The sequence below is a fragment of the Trematomus bernacchii genome, unplaced genomic scaffold, assembly GCF_902827165.1.
Source record: "Trematomus bernacchii unplaced genomic scaffold, fTreBer1.1, whole genome shotgun sequence".
NCBI lineage: Eukaryota > Metazoa > Chordata > Actinopteri > Perciformes > Nototheniidae > Trematomus > Trematomus bernacchii.
This window is the reverse complement of record NW_022987720.1, coordinates 21641342-21662717: the sequence shown is the minus strand read 5'-3', so window position 1 is coordinate 21662717 and position 21376 is coordinate 21641342. Positions and strand designations below refer to the sequence as shown.

Below are 21376 nucleotides of genomic sequence, written 5' to 3'. Positions count from 1 at the left end.
CTGAGAGAACTAAAAGAAAGAGCAGTGATGGATGTTCAGGGTGACAATACACACACACACACACACACACACACACACACACACACACACACACACACACACACACACACACACACACACACACACACACACACACACACACACACACACACACACACACACACACACACACACACACACACACACACACACACACACACACACACACATCCTTCAGGGACACAGATGCAGACAGCTCCCACTGCTTCTGTCTGAGTCCTCTACTCAACATGGGAGGGGGGGGGGGGGGGGGGGCAGATGGACCCATAGGCGTTGTGATAAAGATTCTCGGTCTGGATCCAATCCATTCAACACTATGGGTGTTTTCATTCAGAGCCAAAGGAAGTCCTGACCTGTGTGCCGTTTTCACAGTTCTGGTAACCCTCTTTTTTATCAGCTGCTCTTCTCTTGTGACAGGCGCATACACAATGTCACGTCCATCGGGGGGCTGATGGAAGAATAGCTGACTGATGTGGAAGTGGATAAAAAACAAGCGATTGAATAGAGGTGCTCCACCGGCATTTCGTTTGACTGGAAAATGTCAAAGAATAATAAATATGAGGCTAGGACGGCAAGTGAGACAAAACCTTTCATATAGACTGGATGGTCAGCTTGTACAATCTGTTAAAAATACTGAACATTTAGTACATTACAACTCAGCAAGTCAATCATTTGTGAAAACACTGGCCCCCCAACCACACACTCTTGAAAAAAAGCCAAAAACATTATGATAATTTATGTTTGTTTAAAAGGCCAGTCATTCTTATAAATGACATTGCTAAAAGACACAGAGTCCCTGTTGTCTCTTTCATCAAATTAGAGTACAAGGCCAAACCAAACTGGTTATGAGGACACAATACAAATAGGGGTCCACATTTTAACTGCACACACAAATGGAATACTTTCAAGTTGAAGAGTACATTTCCTTTTAGCACCTTGTTGAATAATTTACAGGTAGCATACTGCTGATCGGCTCACATCAACACATCACACCTTCAATGTTTAGTAACTATTACACAATCAAAGGTTTTCATCCTCACGCTTCTCATTAAAGCATTTCAGTTGACAGATAGCGTCAATTTCAATCCAGCTACAGCATACACTCTGTAACTCTATTCTGCTTTGATGATTCCCTTCAAGCAGATAAATGGTTCTCATGTTCTGTTAATTTGCTCATTTTCCGTCTGTCTGACTGTAATCCCTTCTCTTTTTTTGTATAACTGTGCCTCTTAGATGGCAGGCTATCACAAGCACTCAGGCTCCAACAGACCCACTGAATTTTCATCAGTTCCTGTTCATCCACTTCTAGTTGACCCTCCAACTCAGCAGCAACATGTCCCTCACACCGGTGTGGTCCTGTGATTCACCCCGTCCTTTAAATCAGTGGTAAAACAGTTATGGACCTGGAGGAACTCAGCACCAGACTCGTGTTCTGGGCTGTACGTGTTGTCCGTCGCACTGTCCCTCGCCAGCGCGTACATGGACAGCTCGTCCAGGGGCCCACTGGAAGATGGCCTCCCCTTCAGACCGACCCCAGGAGAGTTCTCCCTCGAGGCCTCCGTCGAATGAGAGCTGGCGTGTGATGTCCGCCGGCGATAACGGAAGCTGGGTATCCTTGAGTACGGGGAAGAGGAAGAGAGCGAACGGATGAACTCGCGCCGCGCCTTCCAGCGAACTTCCTTGTTCCTCTCAATGTAGATGTTGATGGCGAGGACTGCCACAGTTTCGGCAACGATGAAGGACAAGGCGCCAAAGTAGAACGACCAGCCGTAAGAGTAAGTGTACTTCTTGTCATCGTCGCGTTTATCACTGGGGTCTCCCGCATTGCTGGAGATGTAGACAATTATGCCTATTATGTTGCTCAGACCTGATAAAAAAGAAACAGAGACAAGGAAGAGAATCAGGGAAAGGGAAGGTCATGGATGGATATATTGAAAGGCCTATACAGGACCTGTCAGCCTTAACCTTCATAATATTCAAAGACACGTTCTAAACAGGAAGAGAGAATTTAAAAAGACCACAAAGAAATATATAATGACCACAGAGATACAAAAAGTCTACAAGGACACAAAAAAGAGCATTTTTTCACCAAGAGATATGAAATAAAAAGTCAGGAAAATGTACTAAATGCTACCAGGCAAATAGTACCTATAAAAAGACCCAAACAATTATAAACTGCTACACAAAACAACTACATAGAGTCACAACATGACCACATCAAGGAGACACAAAACCACAGAGATGCATAACGACTAAGACTTGCAAAACGACAAAAAGGGACAAATCACAGACAAAGAATAACAAGGGCAGAAATTAACACATAGATACACAACATTACCAGAAAGACAGATACACCAACATCAGGGAAAACAGAACCATAGGATAGAGGCCTAACAACCATAAAGACACACATCAATGACAAAAAGCTACTGTATATGGGCCATGACTCTATTAATAATGGATCCCAGGAACTCCCACTGTGTAAGTCAGTGATTACTGAGTGACTCTCATCACTACAGTAACCCCTAATAACATGTGTCCTCATCACTTGTGTGTCGGGTCCATGACCCTGACCTTCTTCCAGAGGGAATACAGTTCTGTATGATTGCACCCTTGATGAAGCACAATAGGTTATCAGAGGGGCCACACCAAGCTGCCTTAGCCCATTATAAAAACCCCAGCCTATAGGTGATTGCTGCTCTCTGTAATCCTGCAGCTCACCTGCAGCTACAAAGAGAATTCCTGCACTGAGGAAGACGTTGTTTGTCTTGTTGTAAACTCGACCCGCCCCGACACACAGCCCGCCGAACATCAGCAGGATGGTGCTGATGATGGGGAACACACTGGAGGCACGAACTATACCTACAGAGGCAGAGGAGAAAGGACACGACATGGTTCATAATGGATAAGTGATAAAAGGTCACCTATTGTGCAAAATCCACTTGTTCATGTCTTTTCATAAACATGTGTCCCCTCTGTGGAAAGAGATTCTGAAAGTTTCAGGAAAAAAGATTAACTCACTTTTTGTCCTGATCCATTTATATAAAAACTGAAAATGAGCTGATCAGATTTTGGCCACTTTATGATCGCATTACGATTTTTTGGCTTGTGTAACCATTAGCCAATAGGTAACCCCCCCCCCCCCCCCCCCACCTTATCACCTGAATCTCCTCCTAGAGCACCATTGTGTTCTTTTTAACCAAATATCTCTCAGAGGGGCGTGGGGAGTGGCTCCTTATTTTCATCTAAAGTAACAGACAGAGAATCAGCACTTTTGAAACAGGGCTGAAACAGAGGGGATTATGGGATGCTGCAATGCATGATCTGTTTGGTATTTGGAGCCAAACACTTCAGAGACATGTTTTGTATATATCTGAGACCTATAATATGTTGAGGAAAAACAGTATAATAGGAAAAACAGTATAATAGGAAAAACAGTATGATAGGGGACCTTTAAATTATTTTAAATGGTTATAAGGAGGACATACAGCGCTTCTCTAGTCTTTAAGACCCCTCAAAGTGCTTTCACAATCAATCCCTCCATTCACACCCATTCATTTTGACTTTGTGGGGACCTGATTTTTCTCAGACCCACCACCATCTCTTCTACCATCTATTTCTGAGAACTTCTTTATTACTTTTACTCTGTGACCTTGTTATGACAAAGTTTTGACAATCGGCTGCAGGAGGTATATGAGCTCTCCCACTGACCCTCACCTCCCCCAGGAATGAGTCACTGTGCCATTTTACAAGTTTCCAAGGTTGGGTGAGCTTATTCACTGAAAAGTATTTTAATAAGCCCTCATTAGGACAGTCTAATAAGATGTATGTGTGCTTCTTCACATATAAGGCAGATGCAGAATTGGATGTGCACTAAATGAAGGTCTTTTGCTGATTGAATAATCCAATGTTAAGTCAAGAATTAGCAGAAATATGTATAAGCCTTGACATAATCATTTATAAACAGCTTTCACAGAACAAAAAAAACCTCCATTTTTTTTTTAAAGAAGCAGAAAGGTTATAACTATTTTTTTGCCAATGATGTTCAGATTCAGGGTTAACAAGTTAATACTCACAATAGGATTTATGTAACATAAGAGAAAAAAGGGAAAGCAAGGACAAATCTGATCCTGCAGCATCGTCAATGAAAACATTATTGCACTGCAGATAGAGCTATATTCTAAATGTGAGCTCTATTGGAAACCAAGCAATTGAGGGACCCAACATTACTTTTTGAAAGTTTACTTAAAGGTGAGGTAGGTCAGTTTGAGAAACCGGCTCGAGATACACTTTTTGTTATATTCCATGGAATGCTCTTAACATCCCGATAGCAATGAATATCTTAAGACAAAAAATCCATAAAAAAATGTCATCTGTGGAAGCTGTAGTACTGTAAAAAGTACGACCAATCATTTTAGCCGGCCCGGCTAAAATAACTGGATGGCCTACCTGCCTGTCAGCCTTCCATCTGTGCACAAACTTATCTCGTGCCCTCATTGGTCATGTGCGCGTTCGTGTGTGTTGGAGGAGGGGCTCTATAAGGAAGTGGCAGATTTTCTCCGGTTGTGTATTTTCAAATTCTAGCGCACTCGAGCTGGTTTCTCCGAAATTACCTACCCCACCTTTAAAAGTCTTTATTATTGCTTTTAAATCGATGCAAAGAATGTAGACAAATAACATGGGTTGTTAGTTTGATACAGAAATGCTTGAAATCTTATCCTGTCTTTCTGAATGCTGACACATTTTATCTGCTCACTTTCTCTGCCACTTTCAGCATTTCTCTCAATAAAAGCTTATTGTCTGTTTGGAGGCTGCTCGCAGAGATAGAAAATAAGAGGATGAAGGTCAGTGGACTTCCTGCATGTCCTTACAAATAAAGAAAGACGAGGGCCAGACAAAGAGTGGAAGGGAGCACTCACGCAGCAGGTATTCAGAGCTGTCTGTGTCATAGTCGTTGTCGTCCGGAAAATGGTTGATTCTGAAACAGCTGCCTTGATTGATGCCTGCAGGACAAAGAGAAAAATGTTCCATATTAATTATAGTCCACAAGTTGATATGACAGCATCATAACAGAGCCGACCAGCTAACCAATCAGAGCAGTCTGGGCTCTGGTCTCAGACAGAGGGAGAAAATAGGTGCAGCACAGGCAGTATGAGAAAAATACCTTTTTGGACATACTTTAATGTCACCGTCGAAGAGTTGTTAAATACCAACCATGTGCAATATGTGCAATATATATATGCCGTGAATAATTGTGCAATATGGCTGCTACATCTCCAGAACTGTTACTGACTGGTTATTTTGTAAATTGTGTAATTCTTTTTTTTTTATTCATACTTATTTGTTAAACATTAAGCTGTCTTTGGCTCTTTTCTGCTGTAACAAATGTAAATGTCCCCTCTGTGGAACGAATAAAGGTATTCTGATTCTGATTCTGGAAAAAAAAATATGGAAATGAGCATAATAGGGCCCCTTTAATCAACATTTAGGAAAAACAATAGGAGAAAAGTTCAAGGTAAACTGGATTTATTTGTTTTTTGGGGTAGATTTTGATGCAAATCCATCAAACTCCAGTAGGTCTTCGCTTATAAAGGATGTGCGGGTGCTGGAGTCAGAGCCATAGTGTGTAAGTGTGTAAAACTGTGTCCAATGGAGTAAAATGCTCATGTGATTTTGTCGTCTGATAAGAGAAAAAGGAGTAGGAAGTCATTTCTCGAAGGACCTCTAAAGAGCTGTTTCTTGAGAAATAATACAGGAGCACCAGGATGTTATTTCAGTTATTTACTGTATAGACTCCTTCATAGCTTTTGTCGGATGGCATACTCTGGATCCATTCATATAGCTCTCTAGGATTAACCCATTACCCTGAATGGTTTTACATTCCAACCATCAATGAGACTTGACCTTCGGCCTAAACTTTTTAAAAGTGCTTTACTAAAGATCACAGCTCAATGCACTCATATTTCAGAAAGAAAGCAAATGAGAGGAGGGCTTATGTTTGTGTGTGTCTGGGATCAGTGCAGACGCTAGACTGTGAGATAAAAAATGTGTTGCCCTGAGGGACTTCATGGCTAGTGGAGCGTGTCCAAATCCAGCTCAGGTAAATGGGTGAGTGTGGTGGGGACAGGAAGCCAATTTAAACAACAAAGGACCGTGTGCACGAAGCTTTTAATGCAGAGGTGGGTTAGAAAGGGAGATGGAGTGGCGGGTGGGATACTAAGAGAGCGGGGGGGGGGAACTGTATCCGTAATTGTGCAGGGTAATAAACAACACCTTACCCAGAGAAAAAAGGGGTGGGGGTGGGGTTAATGGATGCACGCTGTGTAGTGGAGGTAATGCTGGGAGCTCTTTGGCTCTCTCATCATTTGGGCTGTGAATAATCACTTTAGTTATTTCTGCAAGCGACACCCACAGTATCAAAGAGGGGCTGGGCTGTGATCACATTTGCATATTCTTTCATGAGCATATGTACGTTTTTTTGTGTGCATCATGTGCGTATCTTTGCGTTTGTCTGCATCCCTGAGATAAACAGGTGACACGCCAGCCTTAGTTACTGTTGCTACGTCTGTCAAGCATTGGGTTCCCACAGCACATAATGCGTTTTACCATGGTGGCATTTTCCTCTTGAAATAAGACTTTGGTTTCACATTTAGGTGGGCAGAATCAGGCTTCACATTACACGGCTGTACCTAGCCTTCTAATTAAGCTAATGTTAGCTGAGTTTAAAATGGCCTCTCCTTGAGGACTTACAGTACAGGTACCTCATTAAAATAAAACCTTTGTCACAAGGACCTATAAGTTCAGCCTATTCTCCTAAAATGTAAGTTTCTAAAAAACGATACTGCATTGTCAAAAGATATTGTCTCTTTTCTGATTACATTCATTTTTGTATGTTTTACAAATACGTTGCTCATCGTAATTTGTGGAAGAGGAGACTGCTGTTTGTGTCCTGTGTGATTATTGTTTTGTTTTTTTCATTTAAAAACATTTACCATGTGTTTAAAACTGCAAACGTAATATTGGTCGGATTAAGAATGCAATAAGGGAGTATGTGATCTTAATTTTGTGGGAGACAAAGGTCACACCAATACATTTCTTTAAATGCTAAATTATTGTACAATCACTTTTTGGTGGCAGTTGTGAGGAGCTTAGGAAAGAGTCAATCCTTAGCTTTGCCTTTTTCTGTAAGCAATGCATTTCTTGTCCCATATCAGAAGAAATACAAAGTCCTATTTTCCTCTCGAATGGGCTAACAGGCAGCAGACATTAGAGCTGATGACCAACCATGATATATGTCAACCTTTTCCGTAACTAATTGTGTCCGAGACAGACAGACACCTGTCAACTCCATTTCCCAGGTGTCAAAGGGTCAACAGCCATCATCGTCTGTGACACAGCTTTTAAGGGCACGCTTGCTTCCATTAACTAGGTCTATTGCCTTATAAGGGACATCAAATTAATTAGCTTCAAATCAGTCAGTGGAAATGGAGCAAGAGCTTCTGTGTCTAATCACTGATGGACAAAATGGCTGTGGATTATTTTAAGCAACGGTGTGAGACTTTGAGACTTGTGAAAAAAACACATCTGGCTCCTGTGGTTGGATCAAGAACTGTGAAGATAACAAAAATACTGACACCTTTGCTGTCCTGCTAATGTCTGTGTAAACACTAAATCAGCTGCAGCAACACGAGCTTGTAGCATATTTTAGACATGCACACAAAAACATACAGTTCGCCATGAACACAGAACACTTCTATTACGTTGATGTTCCCTTTTACTGCTCTGACTCCAGACCCCAGCTGTGTGTGTGTGTGTGTGTGTGTGTGTGTGTGTGTGTGTGTGTGTGTGTGTGTGTGTGTGTGTGTGTGTGTGTGTGTGTGTGTGCGTGTGTGTGTGTGTGTGTGTGTGTGTGTGAAATTGAAGTCTGAATACTGAATAGCTGGGAGGGAAGGAGGAGGGAGGGCGCGGAGATTCAACGAGGGAAGAAGGTGGAAGGAAATGAAACAACGAAAGCATAGGGGGCAAGGGAATGATGGGGATGAAGGAAAAGATAGAAGGCCAATAAAGTGGGACTCAGTCAGAGGAGGAGAGCAGGGAAATCCTGAAAGGTAGATAGAGCAATATAGGGCTAAATGTGTTTTAAAATGTTGTGCAATAGGGGTCAGAGGACAGTTGTGCAATGTATAATCTGTGAAAGTGGAAAAGGAGCCTGCCTTGTGTGTGTTTTTCTTTCTTTGGGCTGTGAACAATTTAGAATTCATCTGACACAATCACAACATTAATGGGAAATAATGGGTTTCTTGGGCTTGAGTTGCAAAGCTACATGCTGAGCATCACATCCTCTTCACCATGGCAACCGCTGGTAGCCTAAGCTCATTTACATAAACTATCTCCGAGGATACTTTTTGACGTCTTCATTATATTTTGAACATTACCAAGTAGGAGAAGGCACTTCCCTGGTAAACCCCTTTGTCACTTAACAGTATGACTGCCAGCTAAAACATGTGTACACACACAGACATACACACAGACAGACAGACACACACACACACATACACATACACACTGTGGGTTGGTAGCAGCTGTAGTGCCACTGGCAACAGGATGATGCATATCCTCATTACTTTGAATTAGGACTGCAGAGCCAATAAGGGAGCAGCCTCGGTGGAATACACCAATAGCATTGTCTCATCGAGACCAACAGCAGACTCCGGTGTGAGTGCAGTATATCATGACAACGAGCTCCACGAGACACATGCCCTCACTTCTTAGCCTTCACACCTTAATGGCTCTGCAAATAGATTGACGAATAAGCCAATCAGAAGTGACTTTCATATTGCAGTTCACTATAACTGGGTATCCTCCAGTGGGTGATACACTTTCTGTAACACTACTTATGACAGATCTACAGCAAAAGGAGTAGCAGCGATGTAACCATATTCTGCTTTGTTTTTCTCTTTGATGCTTTATTTAGTTTACAGCAGGTGGTTATGAAGCTGTAAACAGGTAGAGCACTGTCGCTGTCTGGGGCTTCATATCAAATGCAGACATGCACGCACAACTCACGGAGACTTCACATGCATTTATTACTTTGGAGGCAGGGAATGCCAATACCAAGTATAAAGCCACTGTGAAATCAAACAAACCCCTCCAATTTCTTTCGAAGCCCAAGTGAGGATGAAAGAAAATAAATGACAAAATAAGCTATTCGGTGTTGACATGACTGACAGTTAGTTAATTAAATTCTCACCATGCAGGAATTTCTTCAAACGCAGATCTGCTTGGGTGTAGTGTATGTAGTCTGTTTTGAAAACGGTTTGCCTTGTCACTTACTTATTCAAATGTACATATATAATGAATTATCAGTAGAATGCTTAAGTTGTTATGTCTGAGCGTGGATCAGTAAAACAGATCTGTAGCACTGCAGACCATAGGTTGTCTTGTACATGTTGTATATTTCCCATGTGGCTCAAAACAATAAGGACAATGTAATTTGAGAATAGTATGTGATGTTCATAAATAGAATCTTATTTCTTATTTCCAGTCTCATTCTAGAGTCATGAAACTACTTTGCAAAAAATCCCTGTTGCATACATGAACATAGAATATTTTCATAAAAGAGATTGAAATTACTTTTTTTATCCTGGTCCTTTTATTTTCACAAGATATTTAATGAATCCTTATATTGGTTTGAAGACAATGGCCTCAGAGGTAGAAAAAGGTTAAAAGCATTAAATATATGAAGAAAGTTTGGGAATTTAAGTATGTTTAAAGGTAGGGTAGGTAAGTTTGAGAAACCGGCTCGAGATCGCTAGAATTTGAAAATACACAACCGGAGAAAATCTGCCACTTCCTTATAGAGCCCCTCCTCCAACACACACGAACGCGCACATGACCAATGAGGGCACGAGATAAGTTTGTGCACAGATGGAAGGCTGACAGGCAGGTAGGCCATCCAGTTATTTTAGCCGGGCCGGCTAAAATGATTGGTCGTACTTTTTACAGTATTACGGCTTCCACAGATGACATTTTTTTATGGATTTTTTGTCAAAGCACTTAAGATATTCATTGCTATCGGGATGTTAAGAGCATTCCATGGAATATAACAAAAAGTGTATCTCGAGCCGGTTTCTCAAACTTACCTACCCTACCTTTAAGTAAACATTTAGTTGAAATATTTCTTTAAAACTTCCTTGTTCAATTTCTAAATTGTGCTCCCATAAGTAAAATTATAAAGCAGAGTATACTTTAGGGCATGGCTACTTTGATGACCCTGATTATTTATTGTCTGGATGCTCTCCATGTTTCGTCTCAACTGTAACACTTTCACAGTGTGTTTCTCAGTTGCCTAAAAATGTTTGTTTTTTTAACATCTTGTACTTTGATGCACCCTACTTCTGGTTCTTAAGCACCAAGTTAGCGAGGGCCAAAAACCAACATAGCAGCGGTCCATCTGCTAAACCCGAGATTTCAAAACAGTAGTCCAACACCAAATGAGTTATATCAAGGTGACTACTTCCACTTTTGTACAGTCTATGATAACATTAAAAGTTTGACATTTGGGAAACACACATTCGCTTTTTTTAGAGAGTTAGATTAAACTCTAGATTGAACACTAGCCTGGCTCTGTCCTCAGGTTATCTGTTCATCAGCACCTGTTAAGCCCACTAATAACTTGCATAAAAATGACAGTGACCATGACCATTGTAAGTGTGGGTATTCACCTATTCACCTATTCACCTATTCACCTATTCACCTATTCATCTATAGATTCTTCTTACCATTGGGCAAAGTAAGAATAGTGGTTGATCTTTTTTCAAATCTTTATGCTAAACTAAGCAAACTGGCTGTTGGTGATAGCTTTAAATTTACCAAACGGACATTAAAGTAGTGTCTTAAAGTGCACGTATCATGCTATTTTTAGGCAATAGCATAGGTCTCAGATATATAAAAATATATAAAACATGTCTATGAAGTGTTTTGCTCAAAATACCAAACAGATCACCAATTCTAGACATGCCTCATATCCCTCCATTTCACTTCCTGTTTCAAAAGTGCTGATTTGGGGTATAAAGCTTTAAAAAAAAAAAAGATTGATAAAAAAAAAAAGAGGGGGCTGAGCTCATGCGGGAGATTCTACCGGCAGATACTGCGGTGATGAAACCATATCATGGATTATCAAGGATTATTTCTGAAACCGTATGGAGCTCAAAGGCTTTCTCTCCTGCCGGTTATACCACAAGGTGAGTTCCTTTTTATTTCCTGCTTCTTCACACACATGCTGTGCAGTACAGGTTAGCTCTGAGTGTTAGCGATGCTAATGTAAACATGCACCAACCATATTACGTCCAAAACAGTCGGGCATTGTTTCTGATAGCAACGTTTCTGATAGGGCCGTGGGTGTAAAGCCAGCCTACATTTCCGATATTACGTCATATCGGACCCAAATCTGGATCAGCTCCGTTGTAGCCCCGTTTTTAGAGATTTGGGTACGGAGGAAAAAAGAGAGGGTTTTATTTTCTGACGCTGCGTGAGTTCCCCGACACACCGGGGACACATATTTATGTGTAAAAGACATAAAAAAGTGCATTTTGCATGATAGGTCCCCTTTAAGAATATCAATAAGCTATTTTCCAAAAAAATTCTGTGAAGGTTATCGGCAAACATGGCTTGCATAGGTGATAGAAATATACTTTATTTAAAAGAAGAAGAAAAATAAATGAATGCATACTAAATTAAAGGAGGCAAGTTCGTGGGTAAGAACAGGGTGACAGGGTTCATTAAAAAAGTAGAATGAATCTCATAAAATAATTATGAGAATGGAGGAGTTGAACCTGTAAAGAGATTAGAAGAGGGAGAGGAGAGGGGGAGTCGCTGAGGTGAAAGTGGGGGCCTGATGGCTAATGAGTGACCCCGCATTGCTTCTCAGTTGTCACACTTTATGGTGTGCATGGTGGGAATGACAAAGTGACCCCCCCCCCCCCTAAACCCCTCCTAAACAAAACCTTTCTCTCAAACACTTCCAATGCCCCCCATGCCTCGACACTCACACTAAACCACTGCGAGCTGGGATGTTTAATGTAAAAGTATACCTGCTAATTGGATTATTTCTCCTTCTCAAAGTTTCATGTATTTGAGTCACACATAAGTAACAGCCTCTGATGCTTTACTGATTCTGATGCAATTAGGAGCATTCAGTGCCTCCCTGACCTTAAGGAATTCATAAGGAACAACAAGAAGTGCAGGGGGGAAAGCAAAACAGCTGTTGTAAATTGCATAAGTGGGGGTTGTGCTGACCCCACTGTAAAGGAGCCTCACGCTGGCTTGCTGGAGAAGAGGTGACTCCTAGAGCAGGGCGACTGGAAGCACTAACACATTGCATTGTGTTACAGCAGTTTGATGTCGCTGAAAGCTGTTCAGCCAAATGTTGAGATGTTTCCCCCCAGTAGCTGTGTTTGTCATTATGTGGGAGTGTCTGTGTGTGTATGTGTGTGTGCGTGTCGAGGGGGGGTAAGTCTTCCTTCCTAGTCTTCTCCTCTATAATTAGGTGTCTCCATGACAACAGAGCCAGCGTCCAGCAGCTTCTTGTAGTTTTCAAGCAGTGGCACAGAGGTGAAACTATTAGAGAGAATCATATTATGGGCCAACCTTTGTTTGTGCAAATGATGCACTCAAAGTCTCAGAGCCCCAACCTCATCAACAGTAATTTAGTCTCCACAGTTATTAATCCACCTTCAATATTTACTTCAAAGCTGATGGGAAATTATGTAAAACATAATTGTTGGCTGGCGTTTCACATTTATTGTTCATTTCTTGAGGTCTCAGAGGATGTTTTGCACGCTGTGAGTCTGTCCACATCACAGAAAGGTGCACTCCGAAGCAGGACTCTTAGTAAACTGTAAAGAGTTATAACACATCAGGGAATTGCTTCACGTCTCTGAAGCGTCCATCTTCCTGCAACAGTTTAATCATTGATGACAGCTCCCTGGGCCCTGATGACATTATGTCTTGAAAATATAGTGAGCTCAATCCAATCCACCTATTGAGAGGCTCCTGATCTGACATCAAATATAAGCACGTTTTATTGTATAGAAGTATCTAGTTTCTGCGCAGTATGTTTGTCTCATAGTATAAAGTGGAAAAAGATTCCGCTGGTTTTTTTGGGCAAAGAAAGAAAACATAATAACTTATTGTAATGTATAAATGTTTTGTCATCAATCAATTAGACAGTCAAAAGAAAATGATCAAATGTCTTTCTGTTTAGTAACTGATGTAATGTTCCAGATATGACAATAATGCTATCTCATATCAGCTGCATCTGTATGGACACCTCCTATAAACATGCCTCTGTATCTTGTAATAGCTGAATTGAATGTCTGGCCGTTTTCTAAACGACATGATGTATTTGTATAGAGTTTCAAATTAAATTACATTAGTGGCATGCACACACAAGGAACACCATGTTTGCAACTGTATTGTTCAATTATTTACTTACATCTTATTTTGGTTGTACTTCCAAACTGTCTCTAGACACATTCTGAAAAGATGTGAGTTTACTTTGTTTGCTTTAATTAAACCACTACATATTTTTCTATTAATATCTCTGTCGAGATATGAGAAAATACAGTCACATCAAATCACTCTTTGATATCTGAAGCGAGAAGTCAAAGGGTTGTCCGGAAGGAGCTCCATGAATGAGCGCCTGTCTGCCTCTGAAGTAAAACGTCACCGTCAGCTCACCTCCTTTCCCAATATCAAACGCGTAAAAGGATTCAACAACATGAAATTGGACCTCACAAAAACAATTTGTTTTTCTTTCTAATTTGCTTGGACATGACGTGAACCCAGAGTAATCTATTTTGATATCACTGGGCATGTTTCCATAGCAATTTCAGGGATGTTGCCAAGCAACAGCATTGGATACAATGAAGACATGAATGAAAGTAATAACAGCGCACACATTTCCGGCTTGAATGTGAATGGGCTCGCAGGCGCGCCGGCTTGGCATCGCATACTGTTACAGACTTTAACACAGCCTTGTTTATTGTGTGGGCATATGTTACAACAATGCGATGTAACAGTTAGCAGGCAGCCTGAGATGAGCGCTTTGCGGGACACCAGCCGCTGTTTTCTTGTTAATCTGCTACTTTAGCTGTGTTTAAATCATCACGTGTCTGTGATCTATATCCTCTGAAAGTTGTTCCACCTGTATGATCTTTGCTTTTTGACTCTACATCTTCCAATTAAGACATGTTGGCGTGCGTAAAGAGAGTTCGTCCTTTTGTGCGCACTGAGGAACCAAATATTCCTCCTTATTTGTTGTGATAAAAGAACAGGGAACCAAGCAAACCACCACCTAGAGCCCTCCACGTGTTAACGCCTATGAACCTCAATGAGAGTAGCCCTGGAACAGGCTTACCTTCAATACAGCAGATTCTCCACAGCCCGGAGTGGGTGAGATCGCCCTTTTTGGTTCTGGGCTGCGACTGACTCTCTTCTGATGAGGCATTGGTGCTGTTGCAGATGTACGCCCGCGAATAGAGCCAGTAGTCCGTGCCGATTGCGATGGTCATCAGGCTGAAGGCAGCGAAAGCCCCGAAGCTGGCCAGCAGCGTTTGAACCCCGCGGTCACACCAAGCCATGGCGCTTCATACTAGTCCATACGCTCACCGGTCCAACATGCGCTCAGAGGAGCGCGTCAGGGCGCGGAAGCTTTGGTCATACTTTTAGGTTTAGGTGCGTCCACTATCTGCTCCTCTGCTTAAAAATAAACTATAGCCCAGACAAAGAAGGGAAAAGGAGCAGGAATATTATCTGAAACGCTCACTTGATGCTCAAAACATACTGGTTGCAGCGGTGAAAGTGAGATGACACCAGTTGTGCCCACTCCGGAGGCTCCACACAGGTTTTAAGCGCGCCTGGAAACACGACTGCAACATCGTGTACAAATGCAGAACCCTTCAAACCTCTTCACCACTTCAGTATTCCGTTTATCCCCTTTATCTTCGCCTCAAAAAAACACTTTGCTCTGTTCCTACACTGACTACGCCTCTGTTAAAAGCCATTGCCAAAGAGGATACGTCAATGGCTCCAAAGTAAGACCCCACCCTTGCCAAATCTAACCAATGAAGGTGCTGTTGAACAAAGAAAGAAAACATCTGAGACATTAAAATGTACAATTGGATCACTAATGAATTTAAAACATGTGGAATATTTGGGGAATAAATATGTACTCTCTCAGCTGAGACATTTGGATACTCTCCACTGAATTCAGAAGCTATGCATATTACCTAATTCTGAGTCAGCTGTCACAAGGATGATGGGGGTTGGGGATTGAAATAATGACAGACTTTGACACAAGGGTGCTTCTCTGTGGTGCACTAACGCCAAACAACAATCCCCCATGGAACAGAGCATTAGAAAAGCAATTAGATGCTTGCGTGCATGTTATGACACTGTAAATCACAGAGGTACTAAGGATTTCCCAAGATCTTTACAGCAGAGCATATCCAAAGTAAATCTACGGATAGAAGATGGATGGATGGATGGATGGATTGAGGGGTTGAGGGGTTGAGGGATTGAGGGATAGTTTAATTAAATACATTAATGCACATCACACCATGCAAACAATATCTTGTTCTTTTTAATATTTTAAATCCTGCACATTTCTGCTCCATGCTACCTCTTTTTTTAAATCAGCATAACACTCCACTTTGAATATAGTATTGTCATATTTTATTACATTTTACTGCACTCAGTTTCCTACATAACTATATTTTGTGTAAATATTTTCTATATTTTTCATTTGTTGCAATAGTCTTAGCTTTTATATTTGTTTTTATTTGTTTTTATTTGTGGTTACGTTCTTTCTGTGTCTCGTGCACCACTTTTACCAAAACAAATTCCTTGTGTGTAAACCTTGGTAATAAAAGTTATTCTGATTCTGAGATAGATACTTGTTGCACAGCCAAAAAAGGCTTGACTAGCAACGTGTGTCTCATTACTGAATAAAATCAATGTAGCAAAACATTCTGAGGAAAAATAATGAATAACTTACACATTTTCCAGTGCTCAGCCATACTTACACAAACGTTTCCTTCCCCTGATTCTTACTTTGATCATGCAGCTCACAAAATGGTTTATTAAACATGCAGAAATTGCCAATTATGCCCATGTGAAAACCATGAAGACATGCTTCATCTCTGAGCCAGATGGAAGGTTTCAAACTAGCCCGGGAAACACATTATTTGATGGCTTAGACTGGCAAGCTGCCTCTGGCTTGATAGAAAACATCTCTGAATAGTTCTGCCAGTCTGGTTTCAGCAGAAATACAACCAGCAGGCAGGTTTATTCACCCCATGCAGTTCATTTTAGAAAAAAAGCTTTTGTGCTTGTCAATTTAGAATGTGAAACATCAGTAGAAAAACAGCTTTCAAAAAGCAAACCACCTGAGGATGCCCTGATAATAAAATAAAACAGTGCATGGCTAAGTAGTCTGAGCAGGAGTGAAGGTATAAAATGTCTGTGTGAAGCTGTTTCTACTTCTAGCCAACTATTCCTCAGTGGATCTGTCTCTCTTGATTGTATTTCTAAAAAGGCAGTAATTTAGGAGGGCATTCCATTCTGTCAGGTGAATGAGTGAACACCACAAGAATGCTAATTTCATTTAATCTTAAAAATCCCTTGCAGGCATATTTTAAAACGTATGCAAATGGACTGCTTGTTTACATATGTTATCTATTATTTCTTCCGCAACTAAGTTAAAGATCCATAAATGTCATCTTCTCCTTCTCCCTCAGTTAAAATATATATTTTTTAAAGCAAATATTATTTGTTTCTGTTTTGTTATTAGATATACGAGACCCTACAGTAAAATACATGTTCAGATGTTAAACTTATATTTCAAATGAACAAAGAGAAACTATCCACCTTCAGGTAATACAATTAAAAAATCTGCACATTGTATTCAAAGAAAAGTTTAAATCAGAGAAATACATTTTTTGAGTGGGTAAATAAACATTTAAATATCATCAGTTTGAGAAGGTGTAATGCAGGAGAGATTATAATAATAATTCAGTACATTTTTTATTTAGAGCGCTTTTCACTTGATAAAAGTCTATAAAACCAGCCAACAGTTTTTGAAGCCAACAGGTTTAAACCTTTTATAAACTTATATTTGATAGTTTATGAAAAGTATTGGTAATTATGAAAGTCTTAATCAATATCCTAATATTATCCTAATATGGCTATTTACTGTGCTTGTTGATCAGACGGTCATACAATGCTTTCTTTATTTGTATAATGTATGAACTATAAGAGGATTGTTTTGATATATTGAATTAATTAATATAACATCTAGTGGCGTTTTAACTTCTGCAGCCCTGATGATGGCGCAAATTCGCAGCAGCACTGGAGAAAAAAGGAAACGGTGATAAAAGTACTACCAGAGATGTATTACATGAGTCTGAGAAAGAAAATCACAAGGAATGGGCAGTGACGTCACGGTAACGGTGCCCCGGTGTATAACGCGCATGCGCATTGCTATACGGTGCCCATTCTCGCAATGGATATGGCGGACTGTCAATGCGCCTGTGCCGGAGTGTACGTGACGTCAGAGTCTGCTCCTTGTTGCTTTTCTAGCCAACATGTGAACAAAGGCCTGCCCCTTTTCAGGAGGATTTCTCTACCGCAATCGTTACTTTACGTGTAATCACGATTACTAAATCGGATTACGCTACTTTTATTATATTTCAAGACGTCGGTAACAACAGAGATGATTTCCGAGATGGAGGTTGATCACAATGAAAGCAGCGTCGAGATCAAATCGGCCATGCATACTTGGCGTTATCGCCACCATTTCACGTACAAGGCAGATCAAGGAAAAAATATCATCGTGCAGTGTAATCTATGTCTGCCGAGGGTAAATCTGCTATCCACGTCGAAAACCTCCACATCAAACCTAAAGAAGCATTTAGACGTAAGTTACACAGAGCCAGATGACTTCCCGTTCCCCTTTATGTTAATGTTTGAAAGAGTCAATGAATGCAGAGCTACCCTCGTGATTAATAACGTTACATTGTAGCTACATGTACATTACATACTCCAGGCGCTGGAGGCTCTTTGTGTTCAACTTTGATGAAAAAACAACCCTTTTACAAGTGGTATTTTTAGTTTTTTCATTGCATATGAAGTTAAATGAAAACTCAGAACATAAAACTCACAAGCAACAATTACACGCCTCCCACCACTAACATGTTGGCGTTTTGTCTTGCAGAGAACACACTTGGGCTGTGAAGCCAAGCCTGATGTCAAGAGGGGGAGGAAGAAAGAAGAGTACAACGGTGAGGAGAGTAGGCACTGCCAACTCAAAAAACTAAAAGCAGAAATAATCTCCAAATGCATGACCCAAACAAAAATCGATGAGCTGATATTCAACTTCATTGTGGAGGATTGCCAGTCATTTTACGTGCTGGAGCAACCTGGATTCAGGAAGCTGGTTGCAGGCTTAACTGAAGGGCTGAGGTCCATGGACAGAGTGACCTTGTTCACAAAGGTGGACCAGGGTTTCTCCAGGATGCGGGAAGAGCTGATGGAGAAACTCAGCAGCATCCAGTATGTGTGCACCACGGCTGACATCTGGACAGCCAACAGCAGGAGCTTCTTCGGGATGACCTGCCACTGGATCGACAAACATTCTCTGGAGAGGAAATCTGCGGCTCTGGGGTTTGCACGGCTGCAGGGCAGAATCACGCACGACACCATCGCTGGACGCATACATGACATCCACGTGGCGTACAATATTGAAAGTAAAGTTCAGACCACGGTCACTGATAATGGCAGCCCCTTCATCAGCGTGTTCAGGGAGTTTGCAGTGGACAGCAAGGAAAGTGATGATGACATCGGTTTCTATGAGAACGTGAGCACCGTCCTGGAGGGTGAGCCAGAGCAGGACATGCTCCTGTTTCTGCCCACTGTACAGCGCTGTGCCTCACACACCCTGGAGCTGATAGTCACTGAGGACTTCTGGCAGGCTGTGTCCCAGGGGCCCATGTGCCAGCTACATTACAGCACAATGGCCAAGGTGTATGCCGTCTGGAACAAATGCCACCATCTCCAGGTCGGTATGGATTCAGCAGAGGAGATTGGAAAGATGGCGCTTGTTGTTCCGGCTGTCATACGCTGGAATGTGGAGTACTGTGCTGTGCAGAAGATCGTCTCCCTCTCTGAGCGGGAGCTGACAGAGTTGTGCGCCCGCCTGGAGGTCCCACGCATGCAGCCAGAGGAGATGGCCTTCCTGAAAGAATACGTGACGGTGTTCCACCCGCTCGCTTTTGCACTTGAACTTTTCCAAGCGGAGCAGAAATGTTACCTGGGTCTAGTCATCCCGACCGTACTCAGTCTGAAGAACAAGCTAAATGAGCAGAAAGACTCTGCAACTTACTTAAGCGGGGTCATCAACGCCATCGTGGTGGCTATTGATTTGCGGTTCCAGGAGCTGTTCGCCAGCACAGAAGCTAAGATTGCAACAGCGACGACGCCTCAGTTTCGTTTGCTGTGGATGGCTGCCTCCGACAGAGAGGAGATGTGCGCCGTGCTGGCTACAGAGGCAGCCCAGATGGATCCAGGCACCATAACTGAGCCAAACACCAGCCGAAGCTCATCAAACACCATTGAAACTGAAGATGACTTCTTCAGCTACGGGTCTGTGAAGCCTGCCATTCAGATCCAGCAACGGGGAGTGATGGAGGAGATCCGCAAGTATGTGGAAGGAACGGGGAAGAGCCTAGAGTGCCTTCAGGACTTCCCCAGAATGAAGCAGCTCTTCTTAAAATACAACACAACTCTGCCATCCACGGCCCCCATCCAGCGTCTCTTCAGTCAGAAAGGCAACCTGGTCACCTCACAGAGAAACTTTCTGACCGACGATTACTTCGAACGCATTCAGCTCCTGAGATACAACAGTAACGTGTGTACTTTGGTCACTGAGTGAAAACATTGCCGGGGACTCTCTCGCTCAGCCTTTTAATTGATTCAAAATCAAAACCATTTTGTGCTCAAAGTCATTACTGATAAACCCTTAGTAATATCTCATTTCAGACAATTAAGCCCGGATGTTTTTTTGTTTTTAAATATTACTCTTATCTTTTTTTAATAGTCATAGTGTATATCTCCCTCTCTGAAGGGCCTCATGAAATATATTTGTTGACAATCACGGACAATGACATTCAAGGACTGATCTAATGTGACAAAAGCATCTTTCTAGCTGTGCTATTGTTGTGATTTGAAGTAGCCACAGGGTTAAACCCAAGTGAGTTCCTCTTTCAGTTAGGTTTGTTTTTTTCTACAGGTGCTCAATGAGAATGCATCTCCTGTCTGTTTGTTTTATATCATATATAAAAAGACAAGGAAAGAGCCCTTTTTGGTCTGTCGTGCCTTTTTTTTATGAAAACAAAAGTAATTGGATTAGCGACGTTGGGGTCGGCTGCCTTATTTGCATTAAGCCAAAAGTGCATCAGCAGATACTGTTTCAAAGAAGCCACAGAGCACACAAACTACAGAAATCCCAAGTGTATTCCTTACCACGCGTCCAGGTGTCAGTTGAGAGCGTTTGTTTTGTCAGACAGCTGCCTGGAGACCAGTGGGAGGATGTCAGAGCATACAAACACACATTTACACACAGGCAGTGTGGACCTGAGCTGTCAAAAACATGACACTTCTGAAGCTGTCGGCCCGGAGAGAGTATGAATCGCCTTGGGATTTGCTTTTTCTTCTTTTCAACATCAGTGCATGTAGAAATCTATATGTTTATATATTCCAGTTATCTGTATTTATTTGACTTAGCCTGCAGAAGCCACTGAGATTTAGGCAGAGATATAAAACTCCCCAGCAGTGGGCTACAGTTAAACTGCCCTCACTGCTTCCTAAAAGTATGTTCTGCTTGAGAGACAGGGTGTAAGGACTGTATTCAACAACACATCAGCTGATAAGGGGAAGAAAGAGCTTTAACAACAGGTTGCAGATAAGGGAAGCAGGTTTGTATGAAGCTAAAAGGCTGCTGCAGAAATGCAATGTGATACACACATGCTCAGTTGGTTTGCACAAGGCTCAACAGGTAAAATACAGTCAACTGGTAAAAATGAATTGCCTTGCATTATCTATGCTTAATCATGGGTGAATAACTGCTGGACTACTAAATCAAACTTGAAGTCACTTTTAAAATAATCTGGTTTTGTTTGACAAGAATTTTTAATGATCTTCTTTTCAACCTTGAGAAAGGTATTCGTCTGTGTACACAAGCACGTTTAACATTAGTGTATACTAGGCTTCTCAATATGAA

At 41.6% G+C, this 21376-nt stretch overlaps 2 protein-coding genes across 2 annotated transcripts; one reads left to right on the top strand and one right to left on the bottom strand.

Annotated features, from left to right (window-relative positions):
* Positions 1-324: 324 nt before the first annotated feature.
* On the bottom strand, positions 325-14681 carry LOC117493503 (voltage-dependent calcium channel gamma-4 subunit-like). The gene is made up of 4 exons (XM_034144090.1): positions 14459-14681; positions 4959-5042; positions 2761-2901; positions 325-1906 (listed from the first exon to the last, which is right to left on the bottom strand). The coding sequence occupies exons 1-4, from the start codon at positions 14679-14681 to the stop codon at positions 1380-1382; spliced, it is 975 nt and encodes a 324-aa protein (XP_033999981.1). The 3' UTR covers positions 325-1379.
* Positions 14682-17666: 2985 nt separating this feature from the next.
* On the top strand, positions 17667-20452 carry zgc:161969 (uncharacterized protein LOC569044 homolog). Its single transcript, XM_034144089.1, has 2 exons — positions 17667-18016; positions 18314-20452. Exons 1-2 carry the CDS (start codon positions 17813-17815, stop codon positions 20027-20029), a joined length of 1920 nt encoding a protein of 639 aa, XP_033999980.1. The 5' UTR covers positions 17667-17812; the 3' UTR covers positions 20030-20452.
* The last annotated feature ends 924 nt before the right edge of the window (positions 20453-21376 follow it).

Coding starts and splice junctions, on each gene's coding strand:
- LOC117493503 (XM_034144090.1), bottom strand. CDS start 14,681: ATGGCTTGGTGTGACCGCGGGGTTCAAACGCTGCTGGCCAGCTTCGGG. Junction 5,043..14,458: donor GAGAATCTGCTGTATTGAAG/GTAAGCCTGTTC, acceptor TTTGTCCTGCAG/GCATCAATCAAGGCAGCTGT. Junction 2,902..4,958: donor CAGCTCTGAATACCTGCTGC/GTGAGTGCTCCC, acceptor CTGCCTCTGTAG/GTATAGTTCGTGCCTCCAGT.
- zgc:161969 (XM_034144089.1), top strand. CDS start 17,813: ATGATTTCCGAGATGGAGGTTGATCACAATGAAAGCAGCGTCGAGATC. Junction 18,017..18,313: donor ACCTAAAGAAGCATTTAGAC/GTAAGTTACACA, acceptor TTTGTCTTGCAG/AGAACACACTTGGGCTGTGA.